Here is a 24,849-nt window from a genome sequence, read left to right as displayed (position 1 = left end):
GAGATAAATGGCAGACTGTTTTCTGTGAGCTTTGAACATATTTTCTGACTCAAATATTAATTCTGACTTTGTTGCCGCTCTAATGCCTAGGAATTTTAAGTTCATCATGAATAGGAAACACAATGCTCCCTGTTAATGCCAAGATGTGTCAAGATAATTTTCTTCTTTTTATTTTTCAGAGCCTTGCACATTATCTTTTGTTGAAATGGAAAATAATAATGTATTCCTGAAATGGGATTTTGACAATAGACCGTATATTTTCCATGGCGAGTATATTGAGTTTCTTTGTAAGAGAGATACATATATAGCTGAGTTCTCAATGATTGGATCTGAACTCAGAGTACAATGTGACAGAGGGCAGTTAAGATATCCAAGATGCATTCACAAAGGTAAGGAGAAGTTAGTGCCTATAACCGGTTATTTTCTTCAGATTTTTATTCAAGAGATTCTTTATGTTATAAATTTCAGAGATATTAGGTTCAACAAAATTCCAACTTTATGGTCATTATATAGGACCAAAAATTTTATTGTTTTCAGCCAAGCAGACTCTGACAACTTTCTGAGTTGTCTGAATTCGAAGTGTTGTTTGCTATTTCATATTAGTGACACTTTGGCAATTGGGCAAATAAATTGATTTATATGTGCAATATTTAAATGTGAGAAACAACTTATATGTTGAGATAGAAAGTTGCATTTTCTTCCACTTCCCAGTTTAGGTACAAGTGTAAGTTATGGGAAGATGGAAAGATGGGAAACAAAGTTGCACAAATCTTTCTGCTGATAGAAGAACATATTAATAACAATGATTAAAATTGTTATTTTCAGGAACATATTTCTGTGTAAGACCTTGAAAACACTAAAGGTTTCCTTATGTGACAATTTAAATATATATATATATATATATTATACTTTTTTATTTGTTTTTTCCTCATTCTTTTTTGGTTTTTATTTGAGCACAGTTTACACACAATATTACATTAGTTTCAAGCATACAACACAGTAATTCAACAATTCTATTGTTATGCTGTGCTCACCACAAGGGTAGCTATGATTTGTCATCATGCAACGCTATTATAATACAATTCATTATATTCCCTATGCTGTACCTTTCATTCCCATGACTTACTTATCCATAACTGGAAGCCTATATCTCTCACTAAGTCCCCTTTTCTCATTTTGTCCATCCTTCTATCCTCCTCCTGTCTGGAAACCATCAGTTTGTTCTCTGTGTTTATGGATCAATGTCAGCTTTTTGTTTCTTTGTCTTGTTTTTTAGATTCCACATATAAGTGAAATCATATGGTATTTTTTTCTTTGTCTAATTTATTTAAAGACCCTGAATAGCCAAAGCAATCTTGAATAAAGAAGAACAAAAATGGAGGTATCAAAATTTTAGATTTCAAAATATACTACCAAGATATAGTAATCAAAATAGAATGGCACTGGCACAAAATAGACACATAGATAAATGGAACAGGATAGAGAGCCTAGAAATAAACCCATACTTTTATATGGTCAATTAATCTACGACAAACGGGGCAAGGATATACAATGGGGGAAAATAAGTCTTTCAATAAATAGTGAGAGGAAATCTGGACAGCTACATGCAAAAGAATGAAACTGGACCACTTTCTTACATGATACACACACACACACACACACACACACTCAAAATGGGCAAAAGACCTAAATGTGAGACCTGAAACCATAAAACTCCTAGAAGAAAACAGTAACAACTATTTGTTGTTACTTGTCTTTTGCTTGTCTTTTGCTTTAGCAACATTTTTCTAGAGGTGTCTCCTGAGGAAGAAAAACAAAAGCAAAAATAAACTATTAGGACTACATCAAAATGAAAAGCTGCATAGAAAAGGAAACCATTGACACAACAAAAAGACAACCCACTAAATGGAAGAAGATATTTGCAAAGGATATATCTGATAACAGGTTAATATCCAAAATATAAGAAGAATTTTATTTTTTTAAAGATTTATTTATTTGAGAGACAGTGGAAGGGGGAGGGGCAAGGAGAGAGAGAAAGAATCCTAAGCAAACTCCATGCTAAGCATGGAGCCTGATGTGGGACCTGACTTCAGAACCCTGAAATCACTACCTAAGCCAAAACCAGGAGTTGGATGCTCAACCAACTGTACCATATGGGTGCCCCAATAGATGGAAAATTTAAAAGCCTCCCCAAATGCAGTGCCTGGATGGCTCAGTCATTCAAGGATCCCATTCGATTTTGGCTCAGGTCATGATCTCAGAATCATGAGCTTGAGCCCCTTAGGCTCAATTCTCAGTACAGACTCTTTCCCCCCTCCCTCCGCCCCTTCTCCTGCCACTCATGCTCTGTAAATAAATAAATAAATAAATATTTTTTAAAAATAATAAATTAAAAAAGGGACAGAGGACATTTCTCCAAAAAAGACATACAGATAGCCAAAGACACGTGAACAGACAAAATGATGCTCAACAGTGCTAATCATCAGGCAAATGCAAATCAAAACCATGAGATATCACCTTCCACTTGTCAGAATGGCTAGAATGAAAAAGAGAAGACATAATCAAGGGTTGGCAAGGATGTGAAGAAAAAGGAACCCTCGTGCCCTGTTGATGGGAATGTAAATTGGCACACCCGCTTTGGAAAATAATATGCAGGTTTCTCAAAAAGTAAAAATAGAATCACCATATGATCCAATAATTCTATTTCAGGATATTTATCCAACAAAAACAGTAATTCAAAAAGATATATGCACCCTTTTGTTTATTGCAGTATTGTTTATAATAGCCAACATATGAAAGCAGCCCAAGTGTCCATTGATAGATAAATGGATGAAGGATATGTAAGATATTAAATACATAATGGAATATTACTCAGCCATAAAAAAGATGAGATCTTGCCATTTGTGACAACATAGGTGAATCTAGAGGGTATTATGCTAAGTGAAATAAGTCAGAGAAAAACAATAACCTTTTTTATATTTCTTTATGTATGAATGAAGAATAATCCTGTTTTTAGTAAAATATTACAATAATACAATAAAATGATCTAAATCGCTTTATAGGATTAGGATTTTGACACTTTTAAAGATATAGTATAAAATGGAAATTGTATTTTATGTTCAATTAAGAATATTATAGAAATAACTGAATGCAAAGTGTACGTGGTTTTGTTCTGATCATTATGAACAATGAACAAAATGACATGAACAATAAAAGGGCAACTTTTTAAATACTTTGAATAGTCTGTAAAAAATATTCATAAAACACTCATGGGTAAAAAACTCTAAAATTTTTTAACTATGGTAAAATCAGGATAGAAAAATTTTATATGTATTTATGTGTTGTGATGTATCTCAGATTTCTCATTTCAAAAAGAAAAAGAGGTAAATGACTTAGAAAAAATTGTTTAAAAATTGTATTATTGTATCAAATGGCACTGAATTTTTAAAAAGGAATTGGTGGTATAATTTACCAAGTCTATCTACTTGCTTTTATCCATAACTAGCTAAAACAATGACTAATTATATGAAATATTGAAGCTCTGAGATTATAATAAATACTTAACCAGAAATGTTGCTTATTTCAAAAATCTCTCTTCCTTCTTCTCTCTTTCTCATCAAGGATGATGTCTTATCAACAACCCTGAAGGACATAAAATATATGGCAGAAAGAAGAATGGCATATCACCTCATTAAATCCTTTACAAAACATAATTTTTAGAAGAAAAATTACAAATCTCTAAGTTTTAGCTTGCTTGAAGATTTAAATATAAATTGTCTATGTCAAATATTTTTTATTTATAAATAAGCCAGAACATGTTTCCTTCCCAGTTTGACTGAATTGACATGTAACTTAACCTTTATTGCATGTTTTCCATCTGTTAAAAAGATTGATCCATACGTCAAAATGTTTGTTTCCTAATATCCATTCATTGTGATATATTGTTACCTTCGAGATATTTGTCCTTATCATATTCATTAATATTAAGGTTTTCTGTTACTCTTAATTCAATCTTTACGTCACTATTAAAGAACCAAACACACTAGAGATAAGAAACTATACATCTTATTGGAAGATTTACTTTATTAAATACAGAAGAGACTTCCCTTTACACTTTCTAAACGTAAAGAACCTTAAAAATTAGTTGTAGGGGTGCCTGGGTGACTCAGTGGTTGAGTGTCTAACTTTGGCTCAGGTCATGATCCCAGGGTCCTGGGATTGAGTCCCTGCAAGGAGCCTGCTTCTCTCTCTGTGTCTCTGCCTCTCTGTGTCTCTCATGAATAAATAAGTAAAATCTTTAAAAAAAAAAAAATAACTGTAGTATTAGCTTAAAGGTTAATAATTAAATTTTGAATTGGTGAACTATCCACATGTTAAAATGTTGCCCAAGGAATATGGCTAAAAACAAATAACAACTCTTTCCATTTTTATATTTTGCACTTTCAAGTAATTGTTGGAATGATGCAGATTATAACATCAAAAATCAGTCCTGCAGCCTGACATTGTCAGTATTACCAAGGCCTGTTGAAGACTTTTTATACTCACAGTGTCACTTTCTGATTTGATTAACAGTTATATGTCTAATTGTTATTAGGGTTCATTCATAAGCACTGTAATAGCACTACTTGGGTACTAGGACCACTGGTAGGACTAGTTGTTATTATCAGAACAGCACATTTTCTTATCTAGAAGCTATTTAGTTCACCTAACTCAAGACCTTCTCAATATGATGACATTCTTTAAATCTCCAAGTAACAATTTTCTAATGAAGGACAGCTAGGCCTAATCCACTCACATGTGGATTACATGTGAATTCATTCAGTGTTAAACATGTATATTTCAGAACTGTCCTCGAGTTCATAATCACTCTTTTAATATTCTATAGTCATTATCCACAGTGGATCCCATAACACTGAAATTTGCTTGAAATTAAATATCAATAGAAAAGTGTTCACCACTTTCATTTGATTGAAAAATTCATCAATCCATTCATAAACAATATTGAACACCTGCTATATATATCCCAGAAAACAGATTTGCTCAACTGTCTTAGGACTATGTATTTAGTATTACCATATGTTCTGATTTTTTAATTGTGCAATCTACTGACTTTTCTATGTGGAGGGGGAATCTAAAAATATTTTGTGAGCAATGTGGTTCACGAGCTGTCGATATGTAAACCCCAAATGCTAAATAAATGAAGGTGTAAAAAAATGCAACAATGGAACATATACAAAGTAAAGTGGTGGCATGAGGAGGTGGTGATTAACTTTTTGGAGGGTGTATAGGAAAAGCCTGAGGTCTGCAAGTCTAGAGAAGACATCCCAAATAGAGGGAATGGCACACACGAAGTCAAATATTAAGCACATACCATATGCTACACATCATGCTGAGCACTGCAGACAAAACAGTGAATAAGACACATCGTTTTTGCTGTTATGGAGCGTATATTCTGATGGGAAATGAAGATATTAGCCAAATCCTCACAAGATGACATGTGCCAAGAAGACACTCTGTCAGCAAACACCAAGAGATGCGGCCTAGTCCTAGATGCTCAAGAAAGGCTTCTTTGAGGAAGTGATATATAAGCTGAGACTTGAAGGGAGAACAGGGCGAGGGAGGATGATGTGGAAAACATGTGTAGAGAACATGATGCTTCCAAGAAGCTAGTAAATATCTAGTGTGGAGAGAGTGGAACAAGATAAACCTGGAGAGACTGGAATCCCATGATGAAGGCCTTTGTAGGCTAAACTGAAGATTTTGGAAGTCACTGATTGAAATGAGATGTTTCTAGTAATTGCTAAAAAGACACCACTGACTGCTGTAAGGAGAGACTGGTGTGAAGCGGGGAAAACTTAGGCATAGGGAAACCACTTTTAGGAAAAGAATACCGTCATGCAAGCAAACTGTGATGGTAATTTACACCAGAGGCTTTTTTTTTTTTTTTGGAAGGTCATCCAAAAAGATGTGACCACTGGTTGACCTGTGAGCTGGATCCCAGCTTCTCACTTCCTCCCCTGTCCTTGGAATATGGGTTCCATTTGCTTTCCCATTCCCAGAAGTGACTCCAAAAATGTAGCCTTGAGGTAGTCATGTGGTATTGAGAACACCTGCATGGTACACATGACTGAACCTAGTTAAGGCCTCTAGATAAATCATAAGATCTGAGGAGCAGGATCTCTTCATCTTACTGCTGCCAAAGACAGACCTCATATGTAACTTCCCTTTGGTTATTACACCGGCCACCTACCAACCCGGAGTGGGCGGCCTCTGTACCAGCCCTCTGAGTACAGGGACCAGTTCCAGATTCTATCTGGGAAACTCCCAGGAGGGTTGCAAATCAACAGAGGCAGCAGCAGGGAGGGTGCAAGCCAGAGCAAGAGATATTTAGGATGTGATGTCATCATGACATTTAGACTGATGGCACGTGGGTGGGGGTGAGCCAGACAAAAGGTTCAGGGGGACACTTTGGTTTCACAGTTGAGTGAGTGGATGATAGCCATCTAAGTGTGGTAGGAAGAACCAGAGGAAGAAGCAGTATGAGGGAGTAAGGATTAGCATGAAGAGTTTAGTATCCAAATGTTATTTCTGAGGTATCTGTTGGGTAGCCAAGCAAAAATATTAAGTAAGCCGTTGGTTCTTTTTTTTAATACCATTTTTATTTATTCATGAGAGACAAAAACACAGAGAGAGGCAGAGACACAGGTAGAGGGAGAAGCAGGCTCCATGCAGGGAGCCCAAAGTGGGCCTCGACCCTGGGTCTCCAGGATCACGCCCTGGGCTGAAGGCGGCGCTAAACCGCTGAGCCACCTGGGCTGCCCTAAGCAGTTGATTCTTGCAGCCAATGCTGTGATGACCAACCCAGGTTCCTTTCAGAAACAAAAGACTTTCTCTCTCAGCTGCTGGGAGCTCTCTATTATCAGCTTCCTAAGGCAATTGCTTCAGTGGAAGAAAATCTTTTCTCCCAAGGTCATAACTCCTTCCAAGGGCAGCCTGCCATTAACCAGTGACTGGCCAATGGGAGTTATTAAGAAAAGACCCTTCATTCCAACTCAGGACACTTCTTAAGGGACATCTCGGCTTCCGAGCTACCCAGAGTTGATAGACGTCACTGCCTCCTTCCTTTTCCTTCCACAGATGTAGATCCCTAAGAGTATTCCCCCAAAATGCTCTTGGCTGCTAATTTTCCAGCCTGGGAACCCAATCTGTACTAGCCCGGGTATCAGAACAGAGCTCTGAGCATTATTTGCCATCATCAGGTAGCAGATGTCTATTACAACTAAGGTAATAGATGAGTTTTTCAGGGTTAGATGTAGGCCTAGTTCAGGGCCTTGAGGTTATCTAAAGTGTAGTGATTGCCTATAGGATGAGGTGTGATGAAGGAAACTGATGAGGTATGGCTGGACTGGTCCAATGAAAACCAGAAGAGATGAGGCCAGAAAACATGAGGACCGAAAACGCTACCTGGCTATTGGTAATCTGGAAAAGAACAGCATCGTTAAGTGTGAAATTGAGATAGAAACAGGTTGAGGGATAAACCTAAGGTACAAAAAACAGAGATGTGGCTATAGTGAGCTTGGCAGTAAGTGTGACAGTGATGGGGAGAGAGGGAGGGTGACATGGAGGGGAGAGATGGGGATAAGGCAGGTGGTTTTTTTAATGGCATGGGAGAAATTTGAGCCTGTCCTAATTAGATGGGAATAAGTCAGTAAAGAAGGACAGGTGGGAGACACCGAGAAAATATTGCAGAGCAGATTGCAGAGGATTCCTGGAAAGGGGAGAAGAGATGAGACCCAAGGCACAAGTAGAGGATGGCGCTTGGCCAGAAGGTGATTCACGTCCCATATTTTTTGTCCCGCCGAAGTCACTGCCCAGAATTGGCAGGATATGTGGGCAGGGAAGTTGAAGGATTGAGGAGATCGGAGAAACTTTGAAAAAGTCAGACAATGTTATAAACAAGCCCAGTCCAACAAGGTGGCTTGGCAATGTAACTGTTTCAATGAGTTATCACCTCAGTGAGATGCGTGAAGTGTTGAGATTAATGTCACAATAGTGGTCATTTTGCTTTTTAGAGAAGGTGATGTTGTGAGATGGTCTTTAGCATGATGAACATGAAAGCAAACTGTGTTCAGGTGATTTACCCCCACCCCCACCCCCCACCCCCACCCCCGCTGTGATAACCCCTGCGGTATAGGGCCCTAAGCCAATGGTCAAAGCATCCCTACCATGGTGGTTGCCCTAGGGTACTCCAAACTTTAAAAGGGTGTTGCCTGGTTCTGCAGAGAGAAACTAATTTCTCAAAGGGAAGCTCAGTTCATAGATACCTGTTTGTTTCCTCGTGGTGAAAGTTCAAAACCCTAGGGAACATCTCACAATTTAAAACTGAATTCAGGGAAACTCAGCATGATTCCCTGGGAGGAGAAATGGAGAGCATGGAAGTATAAAATCTAATTTAAACTGAGAAGTACTTTGCCTAATACACTTCTCAAATGTAAATTAAAGACCAATCATCAGACAGTAAAGGCTTCCACTGACAAGGATTTTAATTCGTTTTTATATATTTTATTTTCTCGGGAACTATTGTAGTCTTTAAATGAGCATTGCACTGTATTTCATATACTTCAGTCTTTAAATGACCATTATAAGGCCCGCAGAAGCCAAACTATGGTACTGCAGCAGCAGCTGGGAAACCTCTGGTCATGATTTTGTCCTAGTTCTGTTGTTCCTCTTGAAGGCCAGGAGCCCTGTGTGCACAGAGAGCCAGGGGGTCCACAGACCCCCTGTGCAGTGATGTGGCTGTGACCGCTGCTCAGCACTTACCCATCTTGGGCTCCTCAGTCCTATGGGTGCCCCTTGGAGGACCCAGGAACCCTCCCCAGAGAACCAACACTGATATGATAAGTCTTTCTTCCTTCCTCCAACATGCAACATCAAAGAAAAAAAGAAAGAAAGAAAAAAGAAGAAAATAAAGGCTTTGTTTTACTTGCCATTCATTGTAAGAAAACTGTAAATCCTTTTTAAGGGAACATTCTAAAGCAAGGCTGGAAAATATCTGATTTTTCTGTAGAAAGTTGAGCACAGTATGTAACTGCTGGAAACCCACTGACCCTTTGCGGTCTGTGGAACCCAAAGCATATGGACATATTCGATGTTCTCAGCAAGAGAAAGAAAGTATGATCCAAATTAAATTTTCCAAAGATTAAAGATTTCAGTTCATATAAAATGCATCTAGCATCATGTAAATTTTTCTGTGACCAAATATCTTTTAAATTATAGTTTTGAAATAATATTTTTGTCACATATAAAAGCAACTCTTTAACATTGTAAAACAGTTCAAACAGTATAAATTAAACATGATAAAGAATGAAAATTTCCTTTATTCCTCTCAAAACTCCAGTTCTACTTCCTCAGTCCAGAGATTATCACTGTAAAGAATTTGCTGTTGTCTTCCAGATGCTTCTATACACACTTAAAAATGTGTTTTTATACATATGCACATATTTTTGGTTTTATATATATTAGATGGCATTTGTAGTGCATAGAATACATTATATATTATTCTAAGACTTTCATTTTCACTGGGTGTATGATAGACCTATCCCCATATCGATACACATGGATTGATTTCATTCTTTATAAGATGTCAATAGTATTTCAAAAGCTGGAGGTGACATAATATATTTAATTATTCTCTGATTGATGGATTTTTCAATTGTTTTTTCTTCTTCACTAACTTTCTACTTTCCTTCTGTTTTTCTTCCTTCCTCCCTTCATTCCTTTCTTCATAGGTTATAGGTGGAAATCAAATAATATAATTGAAAGTTGAAACAGAATTCTAAATATATGTAAAACAACAAATATAAACACCAAGAAAGATCTTAACATTCAATAAAATTAGATGTTGGAAGAAAGGGAGGGAAGAAGAAGAAAGAAAGAAACTGTAAGCTAATTTTATTATTTCTCATCATAGGGACAAATAGACATTGCCTGAAGCTTGTGGGAGTAAATTTTATAGAGCAGGAATGACATCAGACAGGTAATAAGAAGGCAAGTGAGTAAACTTTTCATAGTTTAGAGAAGCATAGAGTAAATGCTTCAAGTGAACAAAATATAAGTAAAGGATATAGAACATTCTAACAAGTAGTCAATAAGATATATTTTATACATTTATGTTAATTTTATATCCAAATAACAGTGGGCATGAAGCAGTTGTGAAAACTGGCCATGTGTATGAATCTGTAAAGGAATCTAATTAAATCCCAAATAGATTAACGTAAGCTAAAATCTCTGGTTATATGCAATACATTTATAACCTAAGCAAAATTTAAAAAGGTGTTCTCCTAAAAATTTACAAACTTTCTAGTAGACAAATTGGGTTGAAATGGAAATATGAATTTAAATTGCAGGATTTCTAGAAAACATAAAACACTACAGACTTCATGGGTTATAGATAAAATGGTGCTCAGAGAAAAATATTAGCTTAAAAATATATGTCCATCAGTGTTCTTAAAAATGAATTAAACAGCCAAATCTAAAAGTTGGAGAAAGAACAGTAAGTAAAACAAAAAAGGAAAAAAGTAACCCAAATAAATAGAAACCTTAATAAAAGAGGAAGCATAAGTAAATAAAAATGGACTTTTTAAAAAAGATTTTATTTATTTATTCATGAGAGAGAGAGAGAAAGAGGCAGAGGGAGAAGCAGGCTCCGTGCAGGGAGCGCGATGCGGGACTCGATCCCGGGTCTCCACTCCCTGGGCCAAAGGCAGGTGCTAAACCGCTGAGCCACCCAGGGATCCCCAAAAATGGACTTTTAAAAAAAGGTAGCAAAAATAGAAAATGAATAAAGATACAGTAAAACACAAATGCAAATAGCAAGAAGTGATATGGAGTAGTAATTCCTCAACTCATTCATTGCACATCGGCTTCTTGCTCCATTATTCAGTTTATTCTAATCTGGAAAATTCAAGGAATATATGTACATCTCAGCCTTCATGTTTTTTAATTGAAGTATTGTTGACACACAATGTTCCATTAGTTTCAGGTGCACAACATACTGATTCAAGAAAGCTGTAAATTTTGCTGTGTTCCCCACAAGCATAGCCACCATCGGTCACTAATTATCATCGATCATATTACGTAGGCCATACTTTTTATCCCCATAATTTATTCATTCCATGACTAGAAGCCTATACCCCCCACTCCCCTTCTCTCATTTTGCCCATTCCCCCACCATTCTCCCCTCCGGCAACCACCAGTTTTCTCTCTGTATTTGAGCCTATTTTTGCTTTTTGTTTCTTTGTTTTTTAGATTCCCCATATAAGTGAAATAATATGGCATTTATCTTTCTTTGTCTGACTTCTTTCTTTTAGCGTAATACCCTCTAGGCCCTAGAACTGTGTAAGACAGTATGTATATCCCACATCTTCTTTATCCATTCATCTATTGACGGACACTTGGGTTGGGGCCACATCCTGGGTGTTGAAAACAATGCTGCAATAAACATAGGGATGTATATAACTTTCCAAATTAGTTGTTTGTTTGTTTGTTTGTTTGTTTGTTTGTTTGGGCAAATATCCAGTATTGGAATGACTGGATAATATGGTATCTCTATTTTTATTTTTTTGAGAAAACTCCACTGTTTTCCACAGTGGCACTATTGAGTACGATGTTAGCTGTGGGTTTCTCATATATAGCCTTTATTATTTTGAGATAAGTTCATCTTAAACTCACTTTGTTGAGAGTTTTTTTTTTGATAAAAAAACAGATGTTGAATTTTGTCAAATGCTTTTTCTGCATCTGTTGAGATAATAATGTGATGTTTTTACCCTTTCTTTTATTGATATGCCCTATCACGTTGATTTGCCAATATTTAACCATCCTTGCGTCTCCAGAAGAAATCCCACCTGATTGTGGTGAATATCTTCTCAACGTATTGTTTAACGTGATTTGCTAATATTTTGTTGAGGACTTTTGCATCTATGCTTATCAGGGATATTGGCCTGCAGTTTTCTCCTTTTGCAGTGTCTTTGGCTTTGGTATTAGAGTATTGCTGGCCTCATAAAATGTGTTTGGAAGCTTTTCTTCCTCTTCTATTTTTTGGAATACTTTGAGGGGAACAGGTATTTTGTGTATTAACTCTTCATTTTGTTCGGTAGACTTCACCTATAAATCTACCTAGTCCTGGGTTTTTGTTTATTGGGATATTTGTTTGTTTGATTGATTACTGATTCAATTTTGTTACTAATAATTGGTCTGTTCAACTTACTTATTTCTTCCTGATTCACTAGTGGAAGATTGTATGTTTCTAGGAATTTATCCATTTCTTCTAGATTGTCCAATTTGCTGGCATATAATTCTCCATAGTTGTCCCTTAAAATACTTTGTATTTCTTTCTCTCTTTTTTTTTAGATTTTATTTATTTATTCATCAGAGACAGAGAAAGGCAGAGGGAAAAGCAGACTATGCAGGGAGCCCAATGTGGGACTCCAGGATCATGCCCTGAGCCGAAGGCAGACACTTAACCGCTGAGCCACTCAGGCATCCCAATACTTTGTATTTCTCTTGTACTTCTTTTCTTCCTTTGTTTCTGACTTTATTTCTGTCCTCCTTTTTCCTGTTGTGTATGGCTAAAAGTTTATCAATTTTGTTTATCTTTTCAAAGAACTAATTCCCAGTTTCATTGATCTTTCCTATTGTTTGTTTGATTTTAGTTTCTATTTCATTTGTTTCTACTCTGATCTTTATTATTTTCTTCCTTGTGCTAACCTTGGGCTTTGTCTGTTGTTCTTTTTCTAGTTCCTTTAGGTTTAAGTTTAAATTGTTTATTAGATTTTTCTTGTTCCTTGAGAGAGTTTTACAGTGCTAAAGATTTCCCTTTTAGAACTGCTGTTGCTGCAGCCCATAGATTTTGGACTGTTTTTTGGTGTTTTTTTTTTTCATTTTCATTGATCTTCATGTATTTTATTTCCTCTTTGATTTCTTAACTGACTTATTGGCTGTTTAATAGCATCTTGCTTAGCCTCCACATGTTTCTGTTTTTTCCAGTTTTTTTTTCTTGTGATTAATTTCTAGTTTTATTGATATGGTGTATCACCTTGATTTTCCAATATTTAACCATCCTTGCATCCCTAGAATAAATCCCACCTGATTGTGGTGAATGATCTTTTTGACATATTGTTCAATGTGGTTCACCAATATTTTGTCAAGTATGATACTGTTGTGGTCAGAAAAGATGCATGATATGATTTTCATCCTTTTAAATTTATTGAGACTTATTTTATGGCCTATCATGTGATCTGTCTTTGAGATATTCCATATGCACTTGAAAAGAATATGTGTTGTGTTGCTTTTAGATAGATGTTACACGTATGTGTTAAGTCCCTCTGGCCTAATGTGTTGTTCAAAGACACCATTTCCTGATTGGTTTTCTGCCCCACTGATGTCAGTGGGGTGTTAAAGTCACCTACTATTGCTGTACTGTCAATTTCTCCCTTTGTGTCTGTTAAGATTTGCCTTATGTATTTAGATGCTCCGTTGTTGGATGTATAGATATTTATAATTGTTATATCTTGTTGGATCAACATCTTTATCATTATGTAATGCTTCTCTTTGTCTCTTGTTACAATCTTTGTTTTAAAGCCTTTTTTTGTCTAATGTAAGTATACTATGGTGGCTTTTTTTCTTTTTCTGCATGCTTCTATTTGTATAGTGTATCTTTTTCTATCCTTTGACTTTTACTCCATATGTGCTTTTAGGTCTGAAGTGAGTCAGTCACAGGCAGCATATGGATGGGTCTTGTTTTTTATCTGTTCTACCACCCTTTGTTTTCGACTGGAATATTCAGACCTCTTTCTTTCTTTCTTTCTTTCTTTCTTTCTTTCTTTCTTTCTTTCTTTTTTCTTTCTTCTTTCAAGATTTTATTTATTTATTTATTTATTCATGAGAAACAGAGAGAGAGAGAGGCAGAGACACAGGCAGAGGGAGAAGCAGGCTCCATGCAGGGAGTCCCACATGGGACTCGATCCCAGGACTCCAGGATCATGCCCTGGGCTGAAGGCAGCACTAAACTGCTGAGCTACCCGGGCTGCCCTGACCGGCAGCAATTTACAGCAAATACTGATAGGTATGTACTTATTTTCATTTTGTTAATTATTTTCTCATTTTTATAGTTCTCTGTTCCTTTCTTCTTCTGCTCTTGCTGCTGCTGCTTTTTCTTCTTCCTCTTTTTCCTTTAGAGTGATGACTTTTTGTAGTGTTATACTTCGTTTCTCTTTATTTTTTGTGTATTTATTATAGGTTTGGGGGTTGTGGTTGCCATGAGAGTCAAATATACGATCCAAAATGTATAGCAGTCTATATTAAGTTAGTAGTTTAGTTTGAACTCATTCTAAAAGAACTTTTTTACTCCTTCCTTCATATTTTTTGTATATGTAGTTATATTTTAGATAATTTAAAATGATTTTCTTACCTCTGATTATGGCCTTTATTTTTCCATTTAAAGAATTCCTTTTAACATTTCTTGTGAAGACAGTTTAGTAGTGATTAACTCCTTTAGATTTCATTTGTCTGGGAAACTCTTTATATCTCCTTCAATTCTGAATGATAGCCTTGCTGGATAGCATATTCTTGGTTGTAGTTTTTTTCCCTTTCAGCTCTTGGAATATATCATGCCACTCTCTTCTTTCCTGCAAAAGTTTTCTGCTGAAACATTAGCTGATATCCTTATAGGGTTTCCCTTGTACATACTTTTTGCTTCTCTCTTGCTGTTTTTAAAATTCTCCTTATTATTTACTTTTGACATTTTAATTATTGTGTGCTGTGGGATGGAGCTCCTTGAGTTCATTTTGTTTGGAACTCTGTGTTCTCTAAACCTGGTCTATTTCCTTCCCCAGGTTAGGGAAGTTTTCAGCTTTTATTTCTTCAGATGCATTTTCTGCTCCATTTACTCTTCTTTTTCTCTTTCTGGAACCCTGACAATGTAAATGTTTGTTCATTTGATGTTGTCTAAGAGATCCTTTAACCTGTCCTTATTTTCTGAAATTCTTTCCTTTTTGCTGTTCAGATTGGGTGCTTTCCATCACTCTGTCTTCCAGATCACTGATAAGTTCTTCTGCATTTGTTAATCTACTACTGATTCTCTCCAGTGTGTTTTTCACTTCAGTTGTATTCTTCAACTCTAATTGGTTCTTTTTCTCACTGAGATCTTCCACTCTTTTCCCCAGTCTGGTGAATATCTTTACAATTATTACTTTAAACTCCTTATCAGGCATATTGCTTATCTCTGTTTCATTTAAATCTTTTTCTAGGGTTTTGTCTTATTCTTTTGGTGGGAGCATATCTCTCTGTATCCCTATTTTACTTGGCTTTTTGTTTTCATTTCTGTGAATTAGATGTAATGTCCACTTCTCCTAAATGTGAAGGAATGGTCTTGTGCATGGTAATCCCCTGAGCAGACTGTGTGTTTGGTAACTTTGCTGGCTGACTGGAGCTGTGTCTAGTGTGGGAATCTGAGGCACTCTCTGCCGAGGTGCCCTGGTAAGATGGCCTAAGGAGAAGTGTATATTGGCCTATGTGGTCTCAGGGCTCTTGGAGCAGAGGGCACCCTGGGAGGACATTAAGCTGAAGTGGGCATGAGCCTTGGGTTCTCAGCACAGAGGGTACCCTTGCAAGATAGCCAAAACCAAACTGGGTGCCAGCTGGAGTATTCTGGGCTCACCATTCAGGGAGTACCCTGGAAATGTGGCTAGAACCAAGGCAGGATATGGGTCAGAGGTCCTGGGGCACTCCACATGAGAGGCATCCAGTGGGATAGCTTAAGCAAGGTGAGACATGGGATAGGCAATCCTGAGGTGTCCCATGCAGGGGGACCCTGGTAGGACACTTATAGCTGACATGGGATGGGCTGGGGTGATCCCAGGGGTCTTTACTCAGAGGGCACCTAAGGAGGACAGCTAAAGCTGAAGTGCGTGCAAGCTGGGGTGTCCAAAGGTACTCAGTATAGAGATCATCATGGCTAGGAAGTTAGAGCCAAGGTAGGATGCAGATTGGAAGTTCAAAGGTGTTCCATACAGGCTGGAACCAAGGTAGGCACAGGCCAGGGGTTCCTGGGTGCTTTGTGCAGGGAGAACCTTGGATGCATGGCTGGGACCAAAGCAAGCATGAGCCAAAAGGTCCTAGAGCGCTCTGCACTGACATGTGCCCTTGCAAGCCCTCTGGACCTAAAGTAATGAAGATCTGGAGTGCTTTGTACCTATGTTATTTTGGTGTGACCACTAGAGTGGTGGAGAGCTCTGATCAGGGAGTCCCAGTGTGCATCATGTGTGGGATGCTTTGGCGGGTTGGTTAGGACTTGTAAGGGCTAAGGATGAGGGGCTCACTGAGGCAGTAGGTTTGCTACGGTTCTTGGACTTTACTCCCATTCATCATATTAAGGTAGACAGGGAACACAGACTGTGGGACTTGTCAGCTCCTCCAGGGCAGAGAGTTCCAGTAGCTTCCCTGACATTTGGTGGATCCTAGGACCAGTTCCTTTATATTCCACTTGCTGTTGGAAACCAACACTTTTTTCCTGTGCACCAGATTGCCTGGGGCTGGTGAGTGCTAGGGCCCTGGGGCTCATCGAGGTGGCAGGTTAGTTATGGTGCCCAGAACCCTTTCCTATCTGTACTATCAAGGTGGAATGGGAACAGGAATCATGGCACTTTCCAGCCTCTCCAACCCAGAGAGAGTTCCAGCAGCTCTCACAATTTGGTAAGATTCTAGGCCTAGTTTCTTCAGATACTAGTTGTTCTTTTAAACCTAGGCTTTCTTCTGTGCCACACGGCAGACAAAGCTACTCATGGTCTCTCAGTACTATCCCTCCTCACTGCAATTTGCAAGGCTGGGGGTGGGGGGGTCCCTTTTTTTTTTTTTTTTTTTTTTACTGCATCTCTATCTCTCTGTTTTCTGTGTGGTCCTTCTATCTTTAGTTGTACAGAAGTTGTTCAATGAGCCCTCAGTTCCTCTTTATGAAGACTAGCTCTATCAGTAGGTATGGATTTGGTGTGGAGGAGATGAGTTCAGGTTCTTCCTCCCTTAGATCAGAACTCCAAACTTTGCTTTATTAAAACAATTTTTCTGTTATTATAAGTAGTACTTTTTCTTTTTACACGTTCAGAGCTCTACCCTGGTCAAAGCATATAGTGAGTTTTTAATCACGATTTAAACTCTTCAACTACATACATCTTTAAGAGTGTATCCGTTTATGTTGCGAGGGACGTAATTTAGTTAAAAACTGTGAAAGTTCCTACTCTATCATATTATTTTTTTTCAATGTACACAAACACACCAAAAGAAATCAAAGAAGCTGGGGTGTTAAGACCTGGTAACGAGACAGCTAAGTGACATGTCCCGTGATTTTTGTCAAGGGTCAGAGCCTTAATCAAAACAAGAGAGTAGAGGTTATTAGGCGGACACAAACAAAATGGAATATGATTGTTTAGCAGTGGTGAACATAATGATCATGAATTTTTAGACACCAATATGCCTATTTGCTTTTCTCCACAACGCTTGGCTGCTTAAGTACAGGGATGAGGAAGACAGATGGGTAAGTTCCTTCAGTGTGGAAATCCGTTAGACTGGACCATCAAAGGAAGAGGGGGCAAGAGATTTGAGGTTGGTTGCGAGAGAGTTATTGGTATAGTAAGACTTTTATTGTAAAGAGAGGTATGAAGAAAGGAAGTGAACACTGGAGGATATTTAAACATAGGGAGAAAGTACTAGTCATTAAGTTTAGAAATGTCAGGGACACTTTTAAGGTCAGAAGAGTTTTGATCACTCTCAGAAGGAAATCTGGTTTAAAAACCCAGTTCCGCTTCACTTAGTTGTATGCCACTTCTTTTTTCTTTGATGTTATTTTTCAAGTAGAATGTATTTCAAGTGAGAAGAACCTACAGTAAGTAATAGGACAGGCAGGTTTGGGGACACCTGAGAAGAGCTCCTGGTTTACAAGAGTGGCTTACATTTTCCTTTTCAAACCAGGTGACTAGAGGTTGGTTACCAGGAAAAAACCCTGAGAAGGAAGAGAGTAGAGCTGAAAATTCATGTTAGATGCACACATATTTCTTTTCTTTTTAATTTTATTTAAAATTAAAAATTTAGGAATACCTGATGGCTCAGTAGCTGAACTCTGCTTTTGGTTCAGGGTGTAATCCTGGGGTTCAAGGATCGAGTCCCACATCGGGCTCCCTTGGGGGAGCCTACTTCTCCCTCTGCCTATGTCTCTGCCTCTCTCTCTCTCTCTCTCTGTCTCATGTGAATAAATAAATAAAATATTTAAATTAATTAATTAATTAAATTAAAAATTTAGGGGCACCTAGGTGGCTCAGTCAGTTAAGCATCTGCCTTTGTCCTGGGATCCAGCCCTGCGTCAGGCTCTCTGCTCAGTGGGCAGCCTGCTTCTCCCTTTACCTCTGTCTGCTGCTCCACCTACTTGTGTTTTCTCTCTCTCTCTCTTTCTCTCTCAAATAAATAAATAAAATCTCTTCTAAAAATTTAGTTAACATACAGTGTATTATTAGTTTCAGAGATATAATGCAATGATTTATCAGTTGCATATAACACCCAATGCTCATTATATCACGTGCCCCCCTTAATGCCCTCACACATTACCCCAACCACCCACCTCTTCTCTAGCAATACCTAGGTAAGTGTCTTTTTGGTTTGTCTCCCTCTCTGTTTTTATCTCATTTTATTTTCCTTTCCCTTCCCCTGTTTTCAGCTGTTTTGTTTCTTAAATTCTATATATGAGTGAAACCATATGGTATCTGTCTTCTCTGACTGACTTATTTCCCTTAGCATAATACCCTCTGGTTCTATCCATGTTGTTGCAAATGACAAGATTTCATTCTTTTTGATGGCTGAATAATATTCCATTATATATTTATAATAATATTCCATATATTATTCATTATTCCATATATTATCCATTCATCTGTTGATGGACATGTGGGCTCTTCCTATATTTTGGCTATTGTGGACATTGCTGCTATAAATATTGAGGTGCATGTGCCCCTTTGAATCACTATGTTTGTATCCCTCAGATAAATACCTAGTAGTACAATTGCTGGGTCATAGGGTAGTACTATTTTTTTTAAAGATTTATTTATTTATTTTTTATTTATTTATTTATGAGAGACACAGATTGAGAGGAGAGGCAGAGACATAGGCAGAGGGAGATGCAGGCTCCTCACAGGGAGCCCGACGTGGGACTGGATCCTGGATCCGGGGATCACGACCTAAGCCAAAGGCAGGTGCCCAACCACTGAGTCACCCAGGCGTCAGGGGTAGTACTATTTTTAACTTTTTGAGGAACCTCCATACTGCTTTCTGCAGAGTGGCTGTACCAGTTTGTATTCCCACCAAATGTGTAAGATGGTTGCCCTTTCACTGCATCCTCACCAACATCTGTTGTTTTATTTTAGCCATTCTGACAGGTGTGAGGTGGTATCTCATTGTGGTTTTGATTTGTATTTCCCTGATGATGAGTGACATTGAGAATTTCTCAATATTTGTATGTCTTTTTGGAGGAATGTCTGTTCATGTCTTCTGCCCATTTCTCAACTGGATTTTTTTGTTTTTTGGGAGTTGCATTTGACAAGGTCTTTATCATTTTGGATACTTGCCTTTTATCTGATATGTCATTTGTGAATATCCTCTCCCATTCTATAGGCTGCCTCTTAGTTTTGTTGCTTTTTGTTGAAAAGCAAAAGCTTTTCATCCTGATAAAGTTCCATTAGTTCAGTTTTGATTTTGTTTGCCTTGCCTTTGTAGACATTTCTAGCAAGAAGTCGCTGCAGGTAAGGTCAAAGAGATTGCCGCCTATGTTCTCCTCCAGGATTTTGATGGATCTCCATCTCACATTTAGGTCTTTCAGCCCTTTTGAGTCTATTTTTGTGTGTGGTGTGAGAAAGTGGTCCAGTTTCAGTCCTCTGCATGTGGCTGTCCAATATTCCCAGCACCATTTGTTGAAGAGACTGTCTTCTTTCCAGTGGATCGTCTTTCCTGCTTTGTCACAGATGAGTTTACCATAGAGTTGAGGGTCTACTTCAGGGTTCTCTGTTCTGTTCCATTGATCTATGTGTCTGTTTTTGTGACAGTACCGTACTGTCTTGATGACCACAGCTTTGCAATATAGGTGAAGTCTGGAGTTGTGGTGCCTTGAGTTTTGATTTTCTTTTTCAACATTATTTTGGCTATTTGGAGTTCTGGGTTTTTTTCTAGTTCCATACAAATTTTAGAATGGTTTGTTCCTTCCTGTTTCAGTTTTGGTAGTTTATATGTCTCTAGGGATTTATCCATTTCTTCCAGATTACCTAATTTGTTGGCATATAGTTGATCATAGTATTCTCTTATAATTGTTTGTATTTCTTTAGTGTTGGTTAGGATCTTTCCTCTTGAATTCAGAATTTCATCTATATGGGTTCTTTCTCTTTCCTCTTTGACAAGTCTGGCCAGGGGCTTATTGATCTTGTTAATTCTTTCAAAGAACCATCTCCTTTTGTTAATCTGTTCTACTATATTTTTTATTTCTATATTATTGATTTCTTCTCTAATCTTTATTATTTCTCTTCTCCTGCTGAGTTTAGGCTTTATTTGCTGTTCTTTTTCCAGCTGAGGTGTAAGATTAGGTTATGTATTTGAGACTTCTCCTGCTTCTTAAGGAAGGCTTGTATTGCTATATACTTCTCTCTTAGGACCACCTTTGCTACATCCCAAAGATTTTGAACTGTCATGTTTTCATTTTCATTTGCCTCCGTGTATTTTTTAATCTTTTCTTTAATTTCCTGGTTGACCTATTCATTCTTTAGCAGGATGTTCTTTAACCCCTATGTATTTGTAGTTTTCTAATTTTTTTCTTGTAGTTGACTTCAAGTTTCATAGCATTGTGGTCTGAAAATATGCATGATATCACTTTATTTGTACCAGTTGAGTCCTGATTCCTGACCCAGCATGTGATCTCTTCTGGAGAATGTTCTTTGTGCACTCAAAAAGATCTTGTATTGTGCTGCTCTAGATGAAATGTTCTGAATATATCTGTTAAGTCCATCTGGTCCAGTGTGCCTTCTTTCCTTGTTGGTCTTCTGCTTAGATGATCTGTCCATTGCTGTAAGTGTTAAAGTCACTATTGTTGTATTATTATCAATGAATTTCATTAAGTTAGTTATTAATCAATTTATATATTTGGCTGTTGCCAAGTTAGGAATATAAATATTTATAATTTTTAGATCTTCTTGTTGGATAGATGATTTTATTATGATATCAAGTATCCTTGTTTATCTCTTATTACAGTCTTTGGTTTAAAATCTAGTTTGTCTGATTTAGGGATGGCTACTCCAACTTTCCTTTGATGTCCATAAGCATGATAAATGGTTCTCCACCGTCTCACTTTCAATTTGGAGAGATCTTTGAGTCTAAAGTGAGTCTCTTATAATCAGGATATCGATGTTTTTTTTTTTTATTTACCCATTCTGATACCCTATGTATTTTGTTTGGAGCACTTAATCCATTTACATTCAGAATAATTATTAAAAGATAGGAATTTAGTGCCATTATATTACCTGAACAGTCGCCATTCCTCTAGATTGTTTCTGTTCCTTTCTGGTGTTCATTACTTTTGGTCTCTCTTTCTACTCAAAGGGTCCTCTTTAATATTTCTCACAGGGCTGACATGAATTCCTTTGTATCTTTGTAATAGTTGTTTTAAATTCTAGTTCAGACCTCTTACTTACATCCGAATTGATTAAATCCCTGGCTGTAAGTACTACCTCCTATTCTTTCTTTTGAGGTGAATTTCTCCATCTTGTCATTTTTTTCCAGAAAAGAAAAGAAGAAAAAGGAAAAAAAAAAACAATGAAAAGAATAACCAAAAAACAACTAAATCCTGGATATGTTTTGGTCTGCTTGTTAAAAAAAAAGAAGAAGAAGAACTAGATCTGACAATAAGACAGAAAGAAAGAGATATATATTCATATAAATATTACATATATATTTATATATAACATATATTTATAAATAACATTTATATATTACATGTATATAAATAAAATACAATGAAAGGAAACAAAAAATAAATATAAATATATATAAAATATATTTATATTTATAACTGAATATAAAATATTTATATTTTTAAATAAATATAAAAAATAAAAAATAAATATAAAATATTTATGTAAAAATTTAAGAATTTAGAGAAGAATTGAAAGTAGGAAAATAACTGAAAAAATAACACAGAAAGACTAAAGAATAAAAATACAAAGACTTCCATATACTATTTTCCCCAGGAGCTGAAGCTCTGCAGCCCTCCAGGACTAGTAGTAGCCTTGGAGCCGGGTTTGTGGGTGCTGACCTTCCGGGAGAGGGGCCTGCGGGCTGATTCTCTGGTGGATTTGCAGGACGCACAGCCCCCCCCCCCCCAGGGTGCGGGAGGCAGGGGCTCGTGGAAGTGGCTCTGGACTCCACCAGCCGGTGCTGTTTTGCTCCCTGAAGGCTTTCAGCATGGATGGGTGGGAGGACTCTGGCTGCACCCCACTCTCGAGCCCCACGGCTGAAAATCTGTGCCCCTTGCAGATTTTCGGTGAACCCTTGCAGAAGAGCAATCCATCCCTCTTCTCTTCCCAGTTCCCAGCAAAACTGTGTCCATCCAGCCTGCGGCTGAGCAGTTTTATCTGAGTTTCAAAACCCCAGATTCGGGGACCTCCTGCTGTGGCACCCAGGGAGGGTCTTGCCTCCCTGCTGCCTCCTGGGACAGCGATGGGTGCTGGGGCAGGGCCTGGAGCTTCTCGGCAACAGGGAGCCGAAGGCCGGAGCCCACCTTCCCTGTTCCCAGCCAGCTGCCCGCTCCGGTGCCCGGAATGGGCCACCCTGGGGCCCACCTGGTCTCCCCTGGGCCTGGGGATCCTCAGGGCACCTGTCCCACCTGACACCTAGGATTCCACCCCTTCACCATCTGAGCACCCTCGGGCCAGGCATGTCCCCCCGGGGGCAGCTCTCCCAACACACACGCAGTCAGGTCTCCCATCTCCCACCTCCCACCTGCCCAACAGGTGTCCTTTCTACTGGAGCATGGCAGCATTTGTTTTCTCAGATCTCTGAGTTCTCGGAGCCTTGACAACTATTGGAGGGAGGGGACCAATTGTGGATCTTCCTTCCCCTCTGCCGCCCTCACTCCCAGGCGCACACATCTCTGATAGCACAGGTCTGGCCATGATGCATCCTCATTAATTATTTTAGCTTTCTTTTTTTCTAAAAATGTACTTATTTTGCTTTTCTTCTTGAAGGATTTTTTTTCAGTAGACATAATATTTTGAATTCAAAATGTTTTGTTTTTGTATTTAAAATAAAAAACACTTTCCATTATCTTTCAGCTTCCATAGCCACCAATAAGAAGTCAGCCTTCATTGAAATTATTGTTCCATTGTATAGCACGCATTACTTTTTTTTTTATGGCTGTTTTCAAGAGTCTCTCATTATCCTTAGTTTTCGGTAGTTTGTATATAATGTATTTTCTTTGTACTTATCTTGCATGGACTTTATTTTCTAGATCTTGTATATGTCTGTCATCAAATTTGAGGAATTGATGGTCTAGTAATTTTTCTTCCATAGTCTCTCTTCTTTCCTTCTCAGACTCCATGTACACATTTCCTTTTTCTATTGTCCAACCATTTCCACAACCATTCCCATAAAAAATAATTTATAATTATTTTTCTTTATTATTTAAATTGGATTATTTCCATTGTTTATTTCCATTATTTCCATTTATTTTTATGCTCACTGTCTTTTGTCAATTCCATCTGTTTTGAGCCTCCCTAGTGAAATTTTTTTTCAAGCATTGAAATATAATTTCTAGAATTTGGGGGATGCCTGGGTGGCTCAGTTGTTGAGCGTCTGCCTTCAGCTCAGGGCATGGTCCTGGAGTCCCAGGATGGAGTCCCACATTGGGCTTCTTGCATGGAGCCTGTTTCTCCCACTGCCTGTGTCTCTCTGCCTCTCTCTGTGTCTCTCATGAATAAATAATTAAAAAAAATTTTTTTCTAGAATTTCTTTCTCTCCTATGGCTTCTATTTTCCTGTTAATGTCTTTTGGTTTTATTCACTGAGAATGCTTTTTTAATTATGTCCTTTAGAATAGCTATAAAGTTTGTTTAAAATACTTGTCTATTCAATATTCCAGTATCTCGATCATCTCACAGTGTCAGTTGTTTGTCTTTTCTCTTGTAAATGGATCTGGATCACATTCTTCTAGTTATTTGTATATCACATAATTTATGCACCTGACAACTCTCTATAAAGAAATGCTTTCTGGAGTTTTCATTCCTACTCCTTTTTCTTTCTTTCTTTCTTTTTTTTTTTTAACTTTCTTTACGTCTTGGAGGCAGGTAGTTAGCTAAGGAAGCAAAGCTTCTCAAGGACTACACTGCTGCTCAAGCAAATTGTTTAGAAATATGTGCCACAAAATAGTTTGAGAAAGGAAGAAATTCTCAGAACGGAGCGAGAATATCCAAGTTTAAAATACTGTTAGAGGGCAGCCCCGGTGGTGTAGCGGTTTGGCGCCGCCTGCAGCCTGGGGTGTGATCCTGGAGACCTGGGATCGAGTCCCATATCCGGCTCCCTGCATGGAGCCTGCTTCTCCCTCTGCCTGTGTCTTTGCCTCTCTCTCTCTCTGTGTCTATGAACAAATAAATAAAATCTTAAAAAATAATAATAATAAAATACTGTTAGAGGGACATCTGGGTGACTCAATCAGTTAAGCATCAGGTTCCTGATTTTGGCTCAAGTCATGAACTCAGGTTCATGAGCTTGAGCCCTATGC

At 37.8% G+C, this 24,849-nt stretch overlaps 1 protein-coding gene across 1 annotated transcript in view; it reads left to right on the top strand.

Annotated features, from left to right (window-relative positions):
- Positions 1-5,194, top strand: part of F13B (coagulation factor XIII B chain) — a 28,375-nt gene extending 23,181 nt beyond the window's left edge. Inside the window, exons 11-12 of the mRNA XM_055319325.1 lie at positions 180-389; positions 3,622-5,194. Coding sequence (XP_055175300.1) covers positions 180-389; positions 3,622-3,626 — 215 coding nt within the window. The 3' untranslated portion in view covers positions 3,627-5,194. The remainder of the gene's footprint in view (positions 1-179; positions 390-3,621) is intronic.
- The last annotated feature ends 19,655 nt before the right edge of the window (positions 5,195-24,849 follow it).

Source organism: Nyctereutes procyonoides, unplaced genomic scaffold (assembly GCF_905146905.1).
Source record: "Nyctereutes procyonoides isolate TBG_1078 unplaced genomic scaffold, NYPRO_anot_genome, whole genome shotgun sequence".
Classification (NCBI taxonomy): domain Eukaryota; kingdom Metazoa; phylum Chordata; class Mammalia; order Carnivora; family Canidae; genus Nyctereutes; species Nyctereutes procyonoides.
Note: the sequence above shows the minus strand (reverse complement) of the source record. Positions and strands in the feature narration are given on the sequence as shown.